This window comes from Callorhinchus milii, unplaced genomic scaffold (genome assembly GCF_018977255.1).
Source record: "Callorhinchus milii isolate IMCB2004 unplaced genomic scaffold, IMCB_Cmil_1.0 Scaffold2, whole genome shotgun sequence".
Taxonomy (NCBI): Eukaryota; Metazoa; Chordata; class Chondrichthyes; order Chimaeriformes; family Callorhinchidae; genus Callorhinchus; species Callorhinchus milii.
Genome location: NW_024704743.1, coordinates 102,854,445 through 102,876,238, shown reverse-complemented (window position 1 = coordinate 102,876,238; position 21,794 = coordinate 102,854,445). Strand labels below are relative to the sequence as shown.

General features: G+C 40.2%; 1 protein-coding gene across 1 annotated transcript in view; it reads left to right on the top strand.

Annotated features, from left to right (window-relative positions):
* The window catches only part of csmd3b (CUB and Sushi multiple domains 3b), a 773,500-nt gene that overhangs the window by 594,936 nt on the left and 156,770 nt on the right, over positions 1-21,794 (top strand). The window contains exons 19-22 of the mRNA XM_042331884.1: positions 4,343-4,459; positions 9,673-9,888; positions 10,088-10,276; positions 14,115-14,284. Of these exons, the coding sequence (XP_042187818.1) occupies positions 4,343-4,459; positions 9,673-9,888; positions 10,088-10,276; positions 14,115-14,284 (692 nt within the window). The remainder of the gene's footprint in view (positions 1-4,342; positions 4,460-9,672; positions 9,889-10,087; positions 10,277-14,114; positions 14,285-21,794) is intronic.

Genomic DNA, 21,794 nt, shown 5'->3' with positions numbered 1-21,794 from the left:
AGTTAACACACGATCAGCAGGTACCAAAGGTCACCTATCTGGCATGTTATTCTTGCCCCAATCAAGATACTAGTCCAGGTAAAAGTAAGAATCAAACGTGAGTAATGAATGGAAATGAGGAGGCATTGGGGTTGGATTAGTGATAGAAATGAATATAATCATTGAGTGCATTAATTTTTTTGTTGAACTGCATGGTCCTTACTCTTCATAAGTTAAACATTGTTTAGTATAACTTAAATTTTGCAAATTTCCATTCATCTTACTAACAGGATAACATCATCTGCATTCATTAAGATGTCAATGTCATAATTAGTGATGTAAATTTCTTCACCAGACACATCAGATAATGGGACCACATTGTTCTTATAGATGTCATCAAATAATAATAATAATCCTTGCATTTGATATAGCACTTTTCACGTCTTATAGACGTCCCAAAGCGCTTCACAGAATATACTGTAAAGTGAATTGACTGTATATTTGTGGGCGAACGCAGCAGCCAATTGCGCACAGCAATGTCCCACAAACAGTCGTAGATTGAAAATGACCAATTTATTATTGGTTCTTTTTTGGAGGGATTATTATTAGGCGTGTGGAGTAAGGAAACTTGCCCAAGGTTTCGCCCTGCCTGGAATTGAACTCAGGTCTCTCACTTGCAAAGCAAGTGCTCTAACCACTGAGCTACAAGACTCCACAATAGTGGAGTGAGGAAATAGTGAGGAAAGGACATTTTCTTTTAGCTTATATTTTATATATAACCATTAAATATGCCAGGATAAAATGGGGCTGTGTTAAGCTGGGTCTCAGGGTTCTGTTCCTCCTGTTCCTTTCATACATCAATAACCTGGACTCATCAATCCAGGTAAGATAGTTACATTTGCAGAAGACACCAACCTGAAGGGAAGTGTGAAATTAGAAGAGGCAGCAAAGGTCCTACAAAAAGAGCTTGATAGAGTATGCCGGGGTGATAATTGGACAAATGTTGTCTAATACAGATAAATGCAAGGTTCTTCATACAGGAAGTAAGAATAGCTAATGGATGTACTTTATGGGTGGGATAGAACTTGCCAAACAGGAAGCAGAAAGAGATCTAGGGGTATTTGTTGACTCATTACTCACCATATCAAAACAGTGTGAACCAGGAATAAACAAGACAAACACGATGCTGGACTCTATTGACAAATCAGTTGAGTTCAGATCCCCAGAAAACATACTCAAGATACAGTCGGACCAGAGCACTTTTACATAGGATACAGTTGTGGGCCGAGGACATAAGGCCCAGACCCTAGAGGCAGTGCAACAGAGATCCATAAGGATGATCCCCAGTTAAAAGGAATGAGTTATGAACACGTTTAATCACGTTGGGCTCTTCAGTCTTGAGAGAAAATGTTGCAAATGGAACTTTATAGAGGTGTATTTTAATGTTAAATAGTTTAAAAAGGTAAACTCAAAACAATATCTTAGGATGCATCAAGAGAGTAGACAAAGGAGAAGCTACAACTACAGTTTTAGGATTTTTATTCAAGTTATATTACTCCCATGTGATACGGCAACGTGATCTCAAAAAGCCTCACCTATTGTGTTATGTTGAATAATCACTGTTGTGCAGATAAATAAAGTTCATCAGCAACAAGATGAGTGGGACTTTATATGTTTCTTTTGGTGAATTGGGAATATCGACTATGATAATTAATAAATTATTTCGTAATAATATTTATAATTATTAATAATAATAATATATTAATAATAATCCTTGCATTTGATATAGAACCTGTCATGTCAGCCAGATATTTCAAAGTACTTCACTGGATGTACTGTAAAGTCTAGTGATTGTGTAATTTACAGAGAAACATAGTAGCTAATTTGTGCACTTCAGCCATGAAGTGAATGACCAATTTTATTTGGGGGATTGTTGGCTAGGCTACCATGAGCAACTCCCTTCTCTTTTCCCACTGCAATGGAATCTTTGAATAGACAGAAGGGATTTCAGTTTACCATTATCTTTTTCTTTGTACAAATAGTACACATTTGCTTGTATGAGGAAATTTGGCTGGTAGCTCATTAAGAAAGGGAATGGGACTATAGTCATCATTTCCTTCTGTGTCCCTGAAGGATAAACACTGATAATCATTAATGTTATTATCACTACCTTGCTGTAATCCATAGTTTTAGTTATGCATTATATCAGTCAATTCAAATGCCATTTCTCTGTTCTTCCAATAGTCAATTCTAACCTCTTTATTCCTTCAGTTATGCATAGTCTCCAAACGAGACAGAGTTTGGAGTCTCTCAATCATGGCATTGGGTTTCCCCTTGTGTCAAATATCCAAGCAGGTGAATAAAAAACGGTCACAAAATAACTCCATAAAATATCCATGTTTGGAAACTTAATCTAAAAGTTTAATTGAAAATGTAAATGTACAAGAGTGAGAAAGTAATAAAGTGGGTTGTTTAGGGCAGGAAACTAATTAAAGACTCTGTCTTTTCTGCATAACATGAAGTCGTAATTTGCCTTCTGTCTTCTTCCAGTCATGTTAGTACATATTACACTGTATCTACTAAGTTGTTTGAGGGCATCAATAAAAGGAATTACCTCCAGTTCATTCATTAATTACAGTTCTGAGTATCTTCTTGCTACTTGAGGCAGAGCAATATTGAATAAATTATTAGATTTTCTCAACCCATTCTGCATTTTTTCTGTTGCGATTTGGGCTCGCCATCTGTAGTCCATTTTGCAATTAATATAATTTTAAGATATTATTTTGTGTCTGCCATTTAGAATGTTAAAGCAAGGTGTGCCAATATTTCTCAACAGAATTTGCAGGGCACATGATTGCAATCAAAGAGAGCAAGCTGCTAAACCAACTGGACGCTTTATTGATGTTAATCTGAATTGTTGCCACCTGCCAAACTTACCAATTTCAAACCTTCACTGAAGAAGAATGGTCTTTCACCTCACTTATAGATTACCTTTTTATTAGTTGAGATTATTGTCTTCCAGTTTTCAGCCATTTTATCTCAAAACCTATGTTCGTTTGACTAATTCCTACTATTGTGCCTTGTAAGGTAGTGGAATATGGTGCAGGACATTATTATTATTATATTTGATACAGCACCATATCTGTTGGCAAACCATCTTAAAGCACTTCACAGCATTTATTGTAAAGTGTACTGATTGCGCACTTTTTGTAGGCCATCGAGGCAGCCAATTTGCACACAGCAGTGTCCCCCGAATAGCCATGAAGTGAATGATCATTTATATAATAATAATTCTTGCATTTGATATAGCTTCACCAAATACACTGTAAAGTGAATTGACTGTGCATTTAGTGGGTGAAATGCGGCAATAGATTCTGCACAGCAATGTCCCACAAACAGAAATTTAATGGAATTGTGGACAATACACTGGGACAGCTCCCTTCTTTTATCAAATTATGCCATTGAATTTTTAACACTCTGCATGCTCACTCAAGTCTATAAATTCCTTCACACCCTAGCACTTCCCTATCTGTATGATCTTCTACGACACCTCTCTGGTCGTCCCCTGGCACCTGAGGGATTTAACCACTTTCCAGCATTTCTCTCCATTTACAACTAAATTGTCAGGGTGGTTGAAGCCAGGACACTGACAAAAAATCTTTTAAAAAAAACAGCTTGTTGCTTTTACATAAAAATGGTAGGGTAGGTATGATGGAAGATCAAATGGGCTGAAAAGCCTTCTTCATCCAAATCCTGATCTTGTGTATGGTGCGATGTAAAGGTATACAATCCTGCCTTGTACTTTCCCTTTTTGTCTCAGACGTTGGGATTAGCACAGTGATGCTTTCTGATGGATAATCCAATTCACTTTTGATGCCACCTAGGAAGCTGTGTAGTAGGGCTAGAGCAGCACAATTTGCAGTAATTGCCAGAACAATTTACTGGGAGTGATTCCGATGCATAATCAGGGATTATAGAGGCTTGAGACGTTTGCGCGAGCTGCCAGGTACTGGCATACTGATCGTAATACTGATCGTATTACATCTGTTACCCAAGAAAGAAAACACAGGGGAGTTCAAAATATAATCATATTTGAGTCACTGAAGCAAATTACTTCCAGAGAAAACCATCCCTACACTGATCTGTAAATACAGGGACCGAGCCATCTGCAGTAATGATAGGTGATGGTAAAATGCTGGTTACAATTGAAATCCACTTTAAATTTAAATAACCCCCGACTTAGATCCTTATGTAGATTATAATCAGCCATCACTTATGTGCTAATGCAAATGCAAAAGGTAACAAAAGTACAACGTGCTACAATTTTCTATTTACATTTTTACTTTTCTTTTTTCATATCTAGCACTATGTGGTGGAGATATTCAAGGACCGACTGGGACCATTTTATCCCCAGGTTACCCAGACTTTTACCCAAATTCATTAAACTGCACGTGGACTGTGGAAGTTTCCCATGGAAAAGGTAATGAAACTACGTGTACAAGGATTTTGATTGAGTTCCTGCCTTTAACCTGTGCGTTTGCATTCTGGTCATGTAGTTAATTTTGAGTTGTAAAGGAATGTGTTTTGTAATAATGAGTTGGAAGATTTACTGAAAATGACAGTTATTTGAGATGAAACAGGTCAGCTGTATTCCATAAGTACAACATTAATTTAATCGCCAGAACCTTGGATTCAGCAGGGAGAATAACGAAAAATTATATTAATTGTAAATATGTGAACAATATGCTAGGCCAAGCAGAATTCTTGGTTGACCTGGCATCAAGGTTATACATGCTTAAATTGGTTTGGGATCCTGATGGGGTGAGAGATGTATTAGATTGTGGTCCCAGTAGGTCATGGAGAGATCACAGGTGTCAACAAATCTGCATTATCCTGATTCCTAATCTTGCACAGCTAATTGAATCATTGAACGATTGAAAGTTAAAGTCTTTTCAAAAGATGATGTCTGCACTGGTGTTTTTTCCTACATAAATTGCTTAGTTGAATCCCACTTTTCTGTTCATCCAACTTTAATGTTCCTCCTCTTCAAAGATCTATATCAGTGGTGGCCAACCTTTAGAAATTTCTGTGACCAACAAAATATATTTTCTTGATTGAATATTTCTTGATTTATACCATAAATTAATACATATTTAATCAAGAAAAAAACTGAAAGCAAGCTCCTGATCAAACACGGACTTACCTAGACTTGTGTGAATGTTCTGGGGGCCGCTTCTTGACAGCCCCATGGGCCACTTCTGGCTAGCAAGCCATAGGTTCACCACCACTCGCCTATCTGATTCCCTTTTAGAGGTGTGCACTGACTCTGCTTCAAAAGTCTCTGAGTCAGAAGGTTGTGGGTTTAAGCCCTACATTGGTTTATTGAGCTCATAATCTATGTTGATATTCCAATACAGTGTTCAGGAATGGATGCACTCTACACCTCACGGAGCCAATACAGAACCTCGGGGTCCTGTTCGACCTCAACTGTCCTTCATCCGCCACCTCCACAACATTGCCCGGCTCCTCCACTATCTCTCACCGCAGGCCGCCGAGAGCCTCATCCATTGCATTCATCAAACCCATGCTTGACTACGAAAATCCCTTGCTTGTTGGCCTCCCCAACTCCTCCCTCCAAAGGCTGCAGATCATGCAGAACTCTGCAGCACGTGTGCACTCCTGCACCAGGCTCCACAATCCCATCACCCCATCCTCACCCGACCCCACTGGCTCCACCCCATCACACAGAGGATACAGTTCAAGATCCTGATTCTCACCATCAAAAGGCCTCCACAGCCTTGCTCCTCCCTTCCTCTGTGACCATCTCACCCCTGGCAACCTGTCTGCTCCCTCCGCTCAGCGGGCTCTGACCTGCTCCAAGTCCCCCGACTTGCCAGCCCTACCATTGCTTTCACCCTCCAGAACTCCATTCCACAGTCCCTCCGTCTGGCCCCCTCACCCCCCACTCCCCTTGCCTACTTCAAGCCCTGTATCAAGTCCTTCCTCCTCGACCCTGCCTTCAGTCACCCTCTTAACTCTACCCAACCCGCCCTCCACCCCTCCTGATCCCAACCACCAGCTCAGGTGTGGATTCCTGACTGTCCAGCACCTTGGGACGACCTCCTGAAATGAAAGGCGCTATACAAATGTAATTTGTTGTTGGAGATGCTGCCTTTTGAGGGAAATGTAAATTGAGGTCCTGTCTTCTGTTCAGGTGGATTTTAAAGATTCCTCAACACTATTCAAAAAGATAAGGGGGGGTTTTCCAGTGTTGTAAAGAATAATTTCCTGGAAAATAATTGTCATCACTTCATGGCTGTTTTATGATGCACTGCTTTGTGCAAATTGGTTGTTTTGTTCGCCTATAAATACAATCACAACACTTTATTGTAAAATCCTGAGATGCATCTGTGAAGTCCTCCTGATATGAAAGGCAGAATATCAAATCAAGGATTATCATTATTATTAGATCTCTTTCTGCCTCATTTCAAGAAGGAATAATAAGTTAATTTAATAGATATCTAAGACTTGGTGAGAATAGCCCAAAACAGAATGAACATTCAATGGGGATGAACCATTGTATGGTATTCTGTATTTCTAAATGCAGCTTCTTATTTTGTTATTGCTTTTAAAGACACACTCTTTTGAAGTTTTAAGTAAATAGAAAGACTGAACAAAAAGAAGAGTATTCAGTTTGCAACAACAACAATTTTACATTTATAAAACGTAAAAACTTAGAGAAACGATGGGCAACTTTAATGCAAAAAGTATCTTGTTATAGTTTTTTTTTGCAGTGTGTGCAGAAATACTCTTTCTCATAAAAGCTTTCCATGAAATTCAGCTAGGTTAGTGTGAGTATCTTGGGAGGTAAAAGGATTGAATGATCTGTACTAATTGCCCAATCTTAGTCATCAATATCAGCCACTGATCTCAGCCAATTAAATATGCCCCTGATCCAGGTAGACTTAATCAGACAAAATGTGTCTCAGACAATGTATAGAGCTTTTATCTATTTATGTTTATCCATCAGTGATGTACAGAGGGTGACATTTCAAAGGCACCAGTTCCACTTGAGGTCGGAGACCTTTTGTCCCCGTTGTTGAGCGATGTTTATTTGATACACCCTCTGTTGCCTTACATTTAATCAGTTAAAATACCAAGCTACATACAGAGAACAGACCAGGTGTCTCAAATAGGTATCATAGAATTTACAACACAGACTAAGGCCGTTCGGCCCATGCTGGCTGTGCTGGTACTGACTGACCCACTGGAGTTTCACCCACAAAAAACAGAGTAAATCCAATTTACAGTATGTCCTGTGAAGTGCTTTGAGATGTCTCGATGACATGATAAGGCACTATATCATATGCAAGTATTATTATTATGGAGTTATCTATTTGAATCCTATTCCCCTGGTCTTTCCACCAAACTTTTCATGCGATTATTGTACTACACTGCAGTTTTACACCTTTGGAATGATCATTTGTCTGCAGTTTCCCCATCTTTATTCCACTCCGTCCTCATTTAAACTGATAAACAAGACTGGCGAGAGCAGTGGTGGCCAACCTGTGGCCCGCAGGTTGAAATCGGTCCACTGGGCTGTCAAAAAGTGCCCCCTTCCCTTGAACATTTGCATGAGTCTAGGTAAGTCTGTGTACGATCGGTAGTGTGATTTCATTTTTTTCTTGATATGGCATAAATCAAGAAAAATTCAATACAGAAAATGTATTTTGTTGGCCATCACTAGGCTAGAGAAAATCCCAATTGGGGACATCAAGCAGGTAAGAGATTCTATAAAATGTCACTATATATAAGATGACATTTGCTCTATCTGGTTGCTGGAGTGAATTCCATCCAACAGGAGATTAAAATATTCGGTTGCTTGTCTGGTTATAAAGTGAATTGCAGAAAATGTAAACCAATCCAACTGTTTAAACCTGCTTTCCAGCTGCATTATTAGCATCTCCATTTCTATTGGATCAACAGGAGAATTAAGAACCTAGCAAGTAAATTAGATCCAGACCTTGACAAGGACATGTCCCTTTACCTGAGACCAATATTAATAGCAATGTGAGAGATGTGACAAGGTGAAACTCAGTAATTATATTTATGTATGTCTTGAAAAATTAAAAAATGAACATACTGCTTTTTCTAAATTGAATGATCTCTATTTCTTCTTAATTTTTCAATAACAACCCTTCAGTGAAGTGAGAAGAAATCCACAATTTGGGTATCTTGTATGAATGTCATAAAATTATTGGAGTCTCACACTCCTGCGTTAAGTGATGTATCAAATCATTAATGGTTCTTTCATAAACGGATGGGAGGGTCTTCCAGTTAGTTGTGTGGTGAAGGTAGAGTTTAGTGAGCACTGCCGAGAATCACTGTGGCATGCATTTATTGCTGGTTCCAAACGATCAGTCACTGCATTTTTCAGCCTTGTTTGCAAAATCATGACAATACCAGAAAGAACATTGCACCTTTCCAGCAAAGAATGTAGGAGGCATTCAACCCTTTTTCCAATAAGGAGGGAAATTTGTCAAATTGGTTAATTTTGAAGGATGATACATTTTATAAAGTAGCAACATGCGAAGAAAGAAGCTTGTGCTTTCGGAAAAAGGAACATCATGTTAATAATGTGTCTTCACTGTACTGGGGTCTAATTAGCATGAATTTATAACAAGTTGCTTAATAAGAAATGTCATTTCTAAGGCTTTGAAGATCTGTCGGAACAATCCATCCAAATAGGACAATTTTGCTTCATAATAATAATAATAATAATAATCCTTGCATTTGATATAGCGCTTTTCACGTCGGGAGGATGTCCCAAAGCGCTTCACAGAACACACTGTAAAGTGAATTGACTGTATATTTGTGGGCGAACGCGGCAGCCAATTGCGCACAGCAATGTCCCACAAACAGTCGTAGATTGAAAATGACCAATTTATTATTGTTTTTTGTTTTGGAGGGATTATTATTAGGCTCTGTGTGGAGTAAGGAAACTTGCCCAAGGTTTCGCCCTTTGCCTGGAATTGAATTCAGGTCTCTCACTTGCAAAGCGAGTGCTCTAATCACTGAGCTACAGGACTTCATATTCTTCCTTGCAAATTTTGAAAGGTTAATTCATACATATTGATGCTTTTGTTATTTAAACAGAGTGAAAGTAGGTGTTTGTGTTCCATAATACAAATAATATTGGTCAGTAACACAATTTGTTCAAATATAATTTTGCTTGTCTTTCACCATAGACTGCACCGTAGACAGTATAATAATAAGACTATTAGGTTTTGGCTGCGTTTTAACTGAGTAGCAATTCTTATAAGGAACTACAGTACATAGCATGTAATAATTTTTCTGTTGTATATAGCATCTTATCACATGATGGAATATGACTTTGCATTTCTAGAACACGATAGACATTGGGAGAAACTCCGTTCTCTTTTGAAATAGTGGAACGGGATCTTTAACATCCATCTTAAATAGGGCTGACGGGACCTTTGGGGTTTTACATCTCAATTGAGATGTGGCACATTTGACAATTCAGCCCTCCTCCCAGGACTGCACTGGAGTGTTGGCCTAGACTGCGAATTCAGACCTTTATGATTCAAGAGGCGAGGGTACTAACCGCTGAGCCAGACGGACACCAGTGTCCCCACAAGTCATTAATGATTTTATCTCATATCTTTTCTGTAGGCGTGGAGTTCACCTTTCACACCTTCCATTTGGAGGATCTTCACGACTACTTTCTCATCACAGAAAACGGCAGCTTTACTCATGCTCTAGCACGGTTGACTGGCTCAGAAATTATCTCACCAATTAACGCCGGTCTCTATGGAAATTTCAAGGCTCAGTTGCGTTTCATCTCAGACTTTTCAATATCGTACGAAGGATTCAATATTACTTTTTCCGGTAAGCAAAGTGCCTCGTGAGGTACAAATCATTAACACAAGGAAATTGCTGAATATGAAAGTAATTGCTCTTAATTTTAAACATAACTATTTTTAAGAGTCGTATATTGGGTTGTTCATACTCTTGCTTAAAGATATATTTTTATGAGGCATGTGTTTAAAATGTATTTCTGAATATTTTTCCTGGTTTATTTTGATAGAATACAACCTAGAACCCTGCGAAGACCCGGGCATCCCATCCTATGGCAACCGTATAGGAGCAACCTTTGGTATTGGTGATTCCTTGATGTTCTCCTGTACCTCAGGTTACCGTCTAGAAGGTGCATCCCAGATCTCATGTCTCGGAGGTGGCCGTCGTGTATGGAGTGCACCTCTGCCAAGGTGTGTGGGTACGTGGTCAGCTGCTTTCGTTTGCTTGTACATGTAGTCATTGTTTATGGAATTGCTTGGTTAATGGCATGTTAATGGTAAGCTAAAGAAGTTTAGTCACCTGAATATTCAACACAGAATTTTGTGCATTAGACAACAATACTGAAAATTATAATAATGCAATAATAATAATCCTTGCATTTTATTTAGTGTCTTATTACATCATTGAGTCTTTCACATGATTTTACTGTAAAGTGTAGTGATTGTGTATTGTGCACAGCATGGTCCCACAAACAGCCATGAATTCAGTTGAAATGAATAACAGATTTTTTGTTTGTGGGGGATTGTTGGCCAGGACACCAGCAGAACACCCCTTCTCTTTTCAAATAGTGGCATGCGATTTTTAATATCCACCTGAGCAGGCAAATGGGACCTTTGTTTAAAGTTTCATCTGAAGGACTGATATCTTTCATGGTTGAATTGGGTTCAAAAATTATTGACTGAAATTTAGCAATCTGTGTCCTGTAAGTGGTTGTGGATTAAATAGCAATTGATTTACCACTTTCAAAGCCAGGCAGCTGTAGGTAGACAAATGAGAGACTGTAATTAAAGACTTAGTTCAGAGAAAATGTCTCTGCTGATGGTGGAGGTGGGGGGAAGCAAATAGCTTCATTGACTTTAACATTGAAAATAGTCATTTAACAGTCATACCAAAACAGATTAGATTAAAACGCTAATTTATTATTTTGGGAGCATGACCAAATGGATTGTGCCTTCTATCATGTTAAGAAATTTACGAACAACTGATACTCCAGGAGGCAAAGCAATATTCCTTTGAGCAACAAAGTGATTATGAACAGGAAGACTGAGTTATGTTTCCTGCTCCTTTGGTTGGGGCTATGCAGATTTCTGCATGTGCATAACTGAGTGTATGCACAGAACTTCGATAACCAGTATAATATTTTAATATTAGATAAGAGGCAGCCACATAAATCTTCCCTTTAATGTTTTTGAGTAGGTCCTTTGAAATATTAAGGGACCAATCTGAGCAGAGCCTCAATTGTTATGCATTGCTGAGTTTATAATGAAGTGCTGAGATTCTATGTAGTGCTGAAGCCAACTCCTTAACGAGGCCTTGTTTCCAAGTTCCTGCACAAATTACGTTCAATTTGTGACACTCAATTTTTACTATATCTTTCCCAATAAATGGAATCAAAAGCTAATTGTAAGAAAATAACCATCCAATCCTCATTGATCAAAATTGTAAAAGTACATGTCTCTGGGTTCAAAATTGTGGTATTGCTAAACTTATCCCATTCCTTAATTAAGGAACTAAGGAATTAACTGTTTTGAACCTCCATCCCTTTCTTCACTGGCGGCATGGATTCTTTCTACTCAGTTTCTGATAAACTTGCGAGCAGAGCTCTATTTGGTTAAGATGGACAAAAAGCAGGAAGCTTGTCAGATAGTGTTGTCAATAACAATAATAATAATAAATTACATTTGTATAGACTCTTTCACGATGAGACGAGCTGCAGAGTTCTGAGTACTCTACGCCTTGTGGAGGGGGCAGAGTAGGGAAAGCCGACAAGCAGGGAGATAGCATAATCGAGTCTGAATGTGATGGTTGTATGGATGAGGGTCTCAGCAGCTTGTGGGAAGAGTCATTGGCGGAAGTGGAGTCTTGTAGCTCAATGGTTAGGGCACTCGCTTCACAAGCGAGAGACCTGGGTTCGATTCCCAGCTGGGCGAAATGTTAGGCAAGTTTCCTTACTCCACACGCATCCATTTACCTAGCAGTAATAATAATAATAATAATAATAATCCTTGCATTTGATATAGCGCTTTTCACGTCGGGAGGACGTCCCAAAGCGCTTCACAGAACATACTGCAAAGTGAATTGACTGTATATTTGTGGGCGAACGCGGCAGCCAATTGCGCACAGCAATGTCCCACAAACAGTCGTAGATTGAAAATGACCAATTTATTATTGTTTTTGGTTTTGAAGGGATTATTATTAAGTAAGTAGGAACCTGGCTGTTAATCGATTGGGGAGTTAGTTCTGGGGATAATAATGCCTTCCAAAAAAAAATAATAATAAATTGGTCATTCAATCCACAACTGTTTGTGGGAAACTGCTGTGCGTAATTGGCTGCTGCGTTTCGCCCACAAAATATACAGTCAATACACTTTACAGTATATTCTGTGAAGCGTTTTGTGACATCTCAAAGATGTGATAAGGCGCTATATCAATTGAAAGAATTATTATTATAATTGGGCGATGCTGCGGAGGTGGGGGATGGCAGAGAGGGGCATGTCCTGGATGTGGGGTTTGAAGGAAGTTGAGGATCAAACAAAACTCAAAATGCCATACTGGCTCAATGAAGTGTAGAGTTCATCAACGAATGGTGATGCTGTCAGTGTGCGAGGTGTGGAGGCGTTGATGGGAACCAATCAGGAGGAGAAAGTTAGCTCTCATCCAGGACTTGATGTCTGACAGACATTCTGTGAGAACAGCAGTGGTCCTGGAGTCGAAGGTGGAGGCAGTGAGAGATAGTTCGGTGTCATCTGCATACATATGGAAACTAATCCCATGTCACTGTATGATGTCACCAAGTGGAAGCATTAAATATTGAAGAGGAGAAGACTGAGGACAGTACCCTGAGGAACGGCATACGTGATGGTGAAGGGGCTGGAGTGGAATCTAATCATGAACCTAAAGTGGAGACTATGGATGGGACAAGCTATGTGGTTTAAGAAGGTTAAACTCCAGCACAACACCAATGCACAGTTTGCAATCCCCGAATATTAGCTCTCACTAACCTTCACCTAGTAGTTTCTGGAATTAGGTAAGGAGGGTGTGTCTTTCCAGGGAGAGAATACACATTCTATTCTAGAAGCAGGAAATATCCATGAGTTGGTGTCATGCATGGAATTCTCTATAGCTTGGTGAAGGATTTTTGCAAGTGTCAGACAAGTGGATAATCAAAAAAANCTCCAACCAATTGATGGTTGGGCTCAAATCTGTGTAATTTTTAGCCAATATCCTGATTTAATGCTCAGCAGGGTCTGATGTTTTCTAAGGTGATAGAGCGTTTCTATTCAGTTGCCTCTTAACAAGACAATTTATTTAATGATTATCCAGCAAAGTGGCATTGAAAGGTTGCAATGTGGAATTCAAAACATCACATCGGTTCACCAAAAATCTTGCAAGTCCCATGCTTGTATATTTATAGGCTATCTGAGTTCCTGTCATTTGGCCGGCCTTGCTGCATGTAATTCTGGTCAACGGCATGCTTCGAGGAGAAAGAACCCTCCACATCACTAATCATGATGGTTATGCGTAGAAGCTTGCTGAGTCAATTTGCTGCCGTGCTTCGCCTACAAAATATTCAGTCAACAGTATATTCTGTGAAGCGCTTTGAGACGTCTCAAAGACGTGATGAGTCGATATATCAAATGTAGGGATTATTATTGTGATATTTCTGTAAACCAGAGCCACACAACATCCCACCTGGTTCACAGTAACAACAAATTGCATTTATATGGCACCTGTCACGTTGGTAGGACATCCTAAGGCAATCCGCTGGATTAAATATCTGTTCTGTAAATATCAAATAATTATATGATAATAACTTTAGTTTGGATAGCTAGTCCTTGACACTCACTAGTTCCCTCACCTTTCCTTTCAGTTCACACATGAGCTGCTAGCTGTGTCAGAAATTAAATTTTACTCACTCAAATGTGATGTGATTTTTTTCTTCCTTGTCCACTATATATCTTAATGCTATGCGTGAGAGATCATTGGACATTGAAGCCACTATATTGGATTTAAAAAATGTCTTTCTTTCTCTGCAGCTGAATGTGGGACATCTTTAAGAAGCAACGAGGGAATCCTGCTATCTCCTAATTATCCTATGAACTACGAAATCAACCATGAATGTGTGTACAGTATACAGGTTCAAACAGGCAAAGGGATCAATATTTCGGCCAGGACGTTTCAGTTGGCAAATGGAGACTCTCTTAAGGTAGGACTCTCAAAACATTCAAATATTCACAAATCGTTTAAATATGTCCAGTTTCAATTCAGTTCTCACATGAGCTACTCGTTGCCTTAGAAAAGAGGCATGTTTTGTAATTATTAAAGCGGCAAATGCAACAATTTGCGATTATTTGGATTTAGTGTTGCGATGCCAATGGGTATGAATGGATGCTACTTCATCAAGACCGATCAATAACTTTGATCACATTTCGGAGAGGGAAATCCATGTCTCCAGGGTGGAAATGTCCAAACACGCATTCAACAAGAGTGTCCCTCTGTTGAGTCCCTCTGTAACTTCCTCTGATTGACATCTGATAGAATTTTTTCTTTAAATAATATATTGGTCGCTCAATCCATGGCCATCTGTGAGACACTGTTGTGCGCAATTGGCTGCTTCGTTTCACCCACAAAATATACAGTCAATTCACTTTACAGTATACTCTTTGAAGCGCTTTGAGATGTTGCGAAGACGTAATAAGGCACTATATCAAAAAAATGCAAGGATTATCATGTGTTTAACCAGTTTGAGGCCTTGTGTCTGGTTGATAATAAAAAATGGATTCTTGGTTAGGGAGAGTGGAAAAAAAAATGTACGACGACAACTTGCACTTATATAGCTCCCCATACACAGGGTAGCATCTCAGAGAGCTTAACAGTGGCAGAGCCTGATTCAGAGGCGGGGACTGGGAGGTGGCTGTCATCATGCACAAGGGGTTTGGCTGCCTTTGGGGTAAGGTACAGTTGGAGGAGGGCAATTTGTCAGAGGTGGAAGAAGGTGGTCTTGCTCAGATACGGAATATGGGGGAGGAAGGACAGCTGGAGGTCCAACCAGATGCCTAGATTGCGCACTGGTTTGAGGAGTCTGAGGGAGAGCCAAGGGGGGTTGAGGAGCTTAGATCCCAGGAGTGAAAACGTAAAGGGAGTAAAATATAAACATATTTTAGTTAAAACGATCTTAGAAAAGAGAACAAGGGTTGGAGTAATATATAAACAAATATTTTACTCCAACACCATGTTTTTCGTTTTTAAGATCTTTTTCCTCTGCGACATGCAAAATTTCTCTTTCCCGCCCATCCATTCCCCGCCTCACCCATATATATATAATTATCTACACTTGCATGGTGGATTTAAACCAGACATTTTCAGAGGTACATGTGAAAGAAATGGACAGATGGCATGTCCAATAGTTACAGCACATTTTACACCATTTACCTTTGTTCACTGTCAATTTCACGTTTCTGTTCATTCGAATGGGACAGGTTCCAGCTGCTTTTACAGACCTTACAGCATGTTTGAAACACTTGAGTTCACAGATTCAAATTATCCTGGGTTTCAGTCAATTTCATGAACAAACTTATGATCTGGGAAATATTGTAAGTGCAATTAATTAGTTTGTGTTGCATGGCGACAATGATAGATCAGCTCCATACTTTGTACTGGTTAGGTTACATGTAGTATAAAGTGAATCACTTGCATCTGCTGCAAATGAAAAGAAAATGATAAATGAAATAAATTTTCAGCAGTGAAGTGGTTAAAATGCTCAGTAGGGAGAAATAACCCTCCAATATTCCACATTGAATTTAAGCAGTTAGTCATTGGGCATAAACGCATGTGGAAACTCATCACCATACTTAAGAGTATCGATACCAGACTAAGATTTCCATATATAGGTGTTTTTAATGAGTTGGGTGGTCCGAGCTGGATAAGCAGTGGGAAGTTTGCCAGACAGTGTTATCAATGACATTCGGTGTGGTATTAGTTGATTAAAATCTAGGTGTACTTCATCACAATTTCTTAGATCCACAAGCCTTGACAACCTGTGTCTCATGTGTGGAGTTCTATAGCTCAGCGGTTAGAGCGCTCGCCTCGCAAGTGAGAAACCTGAGTTTGATTGCTGTCAGGGCAAAAAGTTGGGCAAGTTTCCTTACTCCACACACCTCTGTTTACCCAGCAGTAAGTAGGAACCCGGTTATTAGTCGATTGTGGATGGCTTTCATGGGGGTAATAATTCCTTCAAAAATAATAATAATAATTTGGTCAATCCACAACTATTTGTGGGACGCTGCTGTGCGCAATTGGCTGCCACATTTCGCCTACAAAATATACAGTCAATTCACTTGACAGTATATTCTGTGAAGCACTTTGAGACGTCTCAAAGAAGTGACAAAGCGCTATATCAAATGCAAGGATTATTATTATATTGTTTCATCTCATAATCCTGTGCATTTATGTGTTTCCTTGTCATGTATACTTTTTTCTTTAAAAGTCATGCTTATAGCATCTTCTTCTAGTTAATGTTCCTGCATTTGAAATAATTGGGCTGAACTGCTGTATATGATGTGCTAATTCTCAGTCTGCTGCAATATGAGGCTTATAATTCAAACCAGTAATAATTAAAGGCTGGTTCCTTTGGCTATCCCTCCCCTCCGCACACCACCCCCCACACACATACACACTCTCGTTTTCTCTCTCTTTCTCTCTGTTGGATACACTTGAATATGGGTGGGTGTCATATACCTAGCTGACCAAAACAAGATTACAGGATCACAAATTTGGTTAGGACAAAGAAGGTCCTTTGACCCATCCGATCTCATCCATGACTGTTTATGGGACACTGCTGTGCACAATTGACTACCGCATTTCGTCCACAAAATATACATTCAATTCACTTTACAATATATTCTGTGAAATGCATTGAGACATCTCAAAGACGTGATAAGCCGCAATATCAAATGCAAGGATTATTATTATATTATTATTGCAAATTAGGTAAGCATGATACATCCCTCTTGGGAGAGAAATTATGTTCCTTTCCAGCACAGGAAATTTTTATTGTATGGGTGGCAAACATTTGTGGAACTCTGGTTTAGATACTCTTTAAGAACAACAACAAATTTACGTTTATCTAGCTTTTTTCAAGTCAGGAAGACATCCCAAGGCATTTCAGAAAGGTAGATGGGTTTCTGCATGTTTCAGTCACCCAAAGAAGAATGTAAGTTTTGCTTCAGTATTGCTGATTTTATTTATTAACAATTTATTTTTGCTACTGCCACACAGCATATTCTGAACAAGCTGCTTGCTACCTGACACTGGATTATTATATTGGGCAAATCCTGGTACCTTTTGAGATGTCTGTCACTAAGTTTGGATGTCTTTATAATGGTCAGAGTATAACATCAAGGAAAACACTAACTATTCCATACCTCCTGACTCCTGACAAAATAGTTACAGATGATATGCCTCCCAATTATGTGCTGCCAGTTTAATGAAAGAAAAATTATAGTCTCGACTTAATGAAATGTGGTGAGTGCTCAGTAGTCAATAAACATGTCCTTGCTATTTGTGTATGAATTACCCATCAATGTTATCATGCTCCACTTATTAAAATTAACTACCATGCCATTAAGCACACCATGAAAATGTAACAGCAGGGTAGAGTGTTTGGTAGATATATTTTCTGACAGATCACATTTTGCAATGTGAATTTCCAGGTCAGTTAACTTAAAGTAGCATTGCCTTATCCCAGCGTCATTTTAGTTTCTAATTGAAGTGGTATTGCATGGGTAATGGCTCACACCAACTCATTCTGTTTTTATTCTTCAGTAAAGCAACTTCAGAAGCCAGAGTGCTGCTCGAGAAATCGGTGTTAGCTTGGCTCAGTTGGTTAGCACTCTCTAACACAGTACTGTATTGTTGCAGATGCCATCTGTCAGTCAAGACATTAAACTGAGGTTCTGTCTGCCTGTTCAGGGTGGACGATTAAACAATTTCAGCATTTATAATTAATAATCCTTGGATTTGATATACAACAGCAAGATTACATTTGTTTAGCGCCTTTCACATCTGGAGGACATCCCAAGGCGCTGAACAGAGTACAGCATTTCAGACCCGAACTGGAATTGGGGGGTAAGGGAGGGGAGGGGAAAGGGGCTGGCCGATGGCATGGTCGAAGAGGAGGGTCTTGAAGCGGGACTTGAAGAAGGCTAAAGAGGGGGCGAGACAGAGTGACTGGGGGATGGAATTCCAGAGGTTGGGGGCAGAGTGGCTGAAGGCTCTCCCGCCAATGGTGAGGCGGGTGGGTTGGGGGACATGGAGCAGGCCAGAGCCAGCTAAGTGGAGGGAACGGGCGGGTTAGTAGGAGGTTAGGAGGTGACAGATGTAGGGTGGTGCAAGGCCATGGAGGGCTTTGTATGTGAGGACCAGGATCTTGAACTGGATCCTCTGAAGGATAGGGAGCCAGTGGAGTCGGGCAAGAGTGGGGGAGATGGGGGTCACGGAGTTTGGTGCAGGAGAGGACACGGGCGAGGAGTTGGGAAGGCTGACAAGCAGGGCGTTTGCATAATCGAGCCTGGAGGTGATAAAGGCATGAACAAGAGTTTCAGCGGCTTGAGGGGTGAGATGGAGTCAAGGGATGTTACGGAGGTGAGGGAAGCCAGAGCGAGTCATGGCTTGAATGCGGGGAAGAAAAGATGGTTGAGGGTCAAACAAGACACCTAGGTTCCTGACTGGCTTGGTGAGTTATAGTGTGCAACCATGGAGGTTGATGTTGCCAGAGCCTGAGGTGCAGAGGCGCTGGCGCGAGCCAATCAGGCAGTCTGTCAGGACAGCAGTGGTCCTGGAGTTGAGGGTGGAGGCAGAAAGATAGAGTTGGGTGTCATCCGCATACATGTGGAAGTTGACCCCATGTCTGCGGATGATGTCACCAAGAGGGAACATGTAGATATTAAAGAGGAGAGGGCCAAGGACAGAGCCCTGGGGGACGCCAGATGTGACAGTGCGGGGGCTGGAGGAGAAACCGTTAGAGGCAACGAAGTGGAGACGGTGAGAGAGATAGGAATTGAACCAGGCAAGGGCAGGTCCGCGAAGAGTGAGTAAAGTGGAGAGGCGGTGTATGAGGATGGAGTACTTGACAGTGTCAAAGGCAGCAGAGAGGTCGAGGTTAGGACAAGGCGGCAGAGGGAGCCCTGATCACAGGTGTTCAGAATGTCATTAGTGACTTTGACCAGAGCTGTTTCCGTGCTGTGGGCAACGCGGAAGCCAGATTGGAGGGGTTCAAAGAGGGAATGGCGGGAGAGAAAGGAGAGGAGCTGCAACACAGTGACTCATTCCAGGACCTTGGAGAGGAATGGGAGGTTAGAGATGAGGCGGTAGCTGGCGAGGAGGATGAATCCAGGGAAGGTTTTTTCAGGATGGGCGTGATGACGGCTGTTATTAGGGGGGGTGGGAACTGTACTGGTGGACAGGGAGAGTTTGATGACATCGGACAGAAGAGGGGCCAGAAGGTGGAGCTGGGAGATGAGGAGAGAGGTGGGAATGGGATCAAGGGAGCAGGTGGTGGGTTTGAGTTTGCGGACAGTCATGGTGAGAGAGGAGGGACAGATAGGGCTGAAGGAGTATGGGAGGGATGGGTGGAGGGGTTGGAGAGAGGTGATGTGGGGTGGCTGTGGACCAGGCTGAGGTGGCTGAACGTATCTCCTCGATTTTAATATAGCACCTTTTATTGTTGGGAGAACATCTCAAAGCACTTCAAAAGCTTTGTTTTTCCCATTTCACTAATATAGTCTAATGTATAGTCCTTATTAAAACAAATTGAAAAATTCAAATTTAATCTTAAGTTATCTAATTATAAGAACACGTTGAACATTTCAAATTGAATAAACTATAAAGAGCAGTGAAATATGATTTTTATCTTCAGTCGTGAAATGCACACTACCTAGTGGGAAAATTAAAATTTTATTTTACTCCTTGCAATGCATCCTGTATCTGAATCAAGACATAATGAATTGCTAGCTTTTAACTTATTCTGAGAAAAAAGGGCAACAAGCAAATAATGTCAGTTTATGATTTTTGGGAAATTGTGAAGTTTCAGAAATGAAGCCATAATTCTGTCTGGCAAGCTCCTCTCTGTTTGTCCAACCAGGACTATCCTATTTATTATGGCCTTGGCTTTATGGTGGAAATGCTTCCAGCGACCACGCTTCACATCCAAATCCTGACATTGAACTACCATTGAATTAAACTGGCTGGAATGCCCTGGAATCCTGCAGAATTGCATGGCTCAGGAACCAGACAACTGAAAGCCACAGGGTTGTATCAATTCCCACATTGCATTGCCAAGCAGATCATCTTGGAGTCAGATCAGGTCCAAGGAGATCATTATCAGCATCCTGCTCTCCCAGGAAGGTTTAACACTGAATGGAAAGTAGAGTTGAAATCGTAAACATGCATTAAAACTACATTATTATCCAATTTGTTTTCAAAAGAAGGATAAAGTATGTATATTAATATCCTTAATACGAAGCTTATTGTGTTTCATTGATGTGATTGATGTCTGGTTCCCCCACCCCTTTTTATCAAGATTGCTCAATAACCTACTTGAAATAAACCACTTATCAGCGAAATAATGTATTGCCTGCTGGTGAGATTTTAGAGCGATACCAGTCAAACTACTCATATCTTTTTTTTCTACAGGCACTGACAAAATCGCATTACAAAGCAGCTTAAATTGTTTCTTAGGTTGCAGACTAAATCCTACAAGAAAATTAGTCATACCTTGTTCTGGTGAAAGCCCGGTACACAAATCCGATATGTTGCAGGCATCCATGCATTTTGATATATATTTACATTCAGGAAAAGATCACAATTCCAGCTTCGACTTTTTGACTATTGAGTTATTTGATCAACCCTCGAGATGTTTGGTCAAATCAATCGTATCTTGAGCCATTAGAAGATTTTTAAATATATTTAAGTTAAAGAAGAAAATCGTTGTGACGCTAATTCTTGTTAAGTATTTTGAGTTTGCCTCATGATACGAAAGATGTTATTGCACCTTTCACATCATTTTCCTTTGAATATAAAATAACTAAATAGAGAGATGAATTCATGGATTATTTTGTCTGTGGAAGGAATAATTTGCAAAGCAGTAAGCTGCTGATCAGATTTATATAAATATCCTCAATGTCCATCTAATCCACCATCCATAAACTCCAGATAATCCCAAAACTCTGCTGTCGGCGTCTAACTCTGCACACTCATCTTCTCAGTCCTCACCATTCTCCGCTGTCTCCTTGTCTCCATACGGATCACCCTCAACCAAGTTCACCTTGGCCCTCTTCTCATCCCAGCCACTACCTATTTCTGTGAGCTTCTCCCACCTCCTTCTTCTGATCGCCCATCGGATTTGCTGTATGTTCTCTACTCTATCTGCGCCACCATCAGTGGCCAAACCTTCAGCTTCTTTGCCCCCAAATCTCTGGAACTCCATCTACCTCTTTCTTTCATTTACTGTGTCTTTTTGTCATATTTTAAAACCTACCTCTTGGTCTTCTCCCCTTCTCCCTCCCTCTCCACCCTTCTCCCTTGCTTGGTGTCTTGACTCTGTCACTTTGCACACAGCAATGTCCCACAAACAGTTACAAAGTGAATTGCCAATTTTATTCAGGGGATTGCTAGCTAGGACACCAGAAGAAACTCTCTAGTATAAACAAAATTAGATA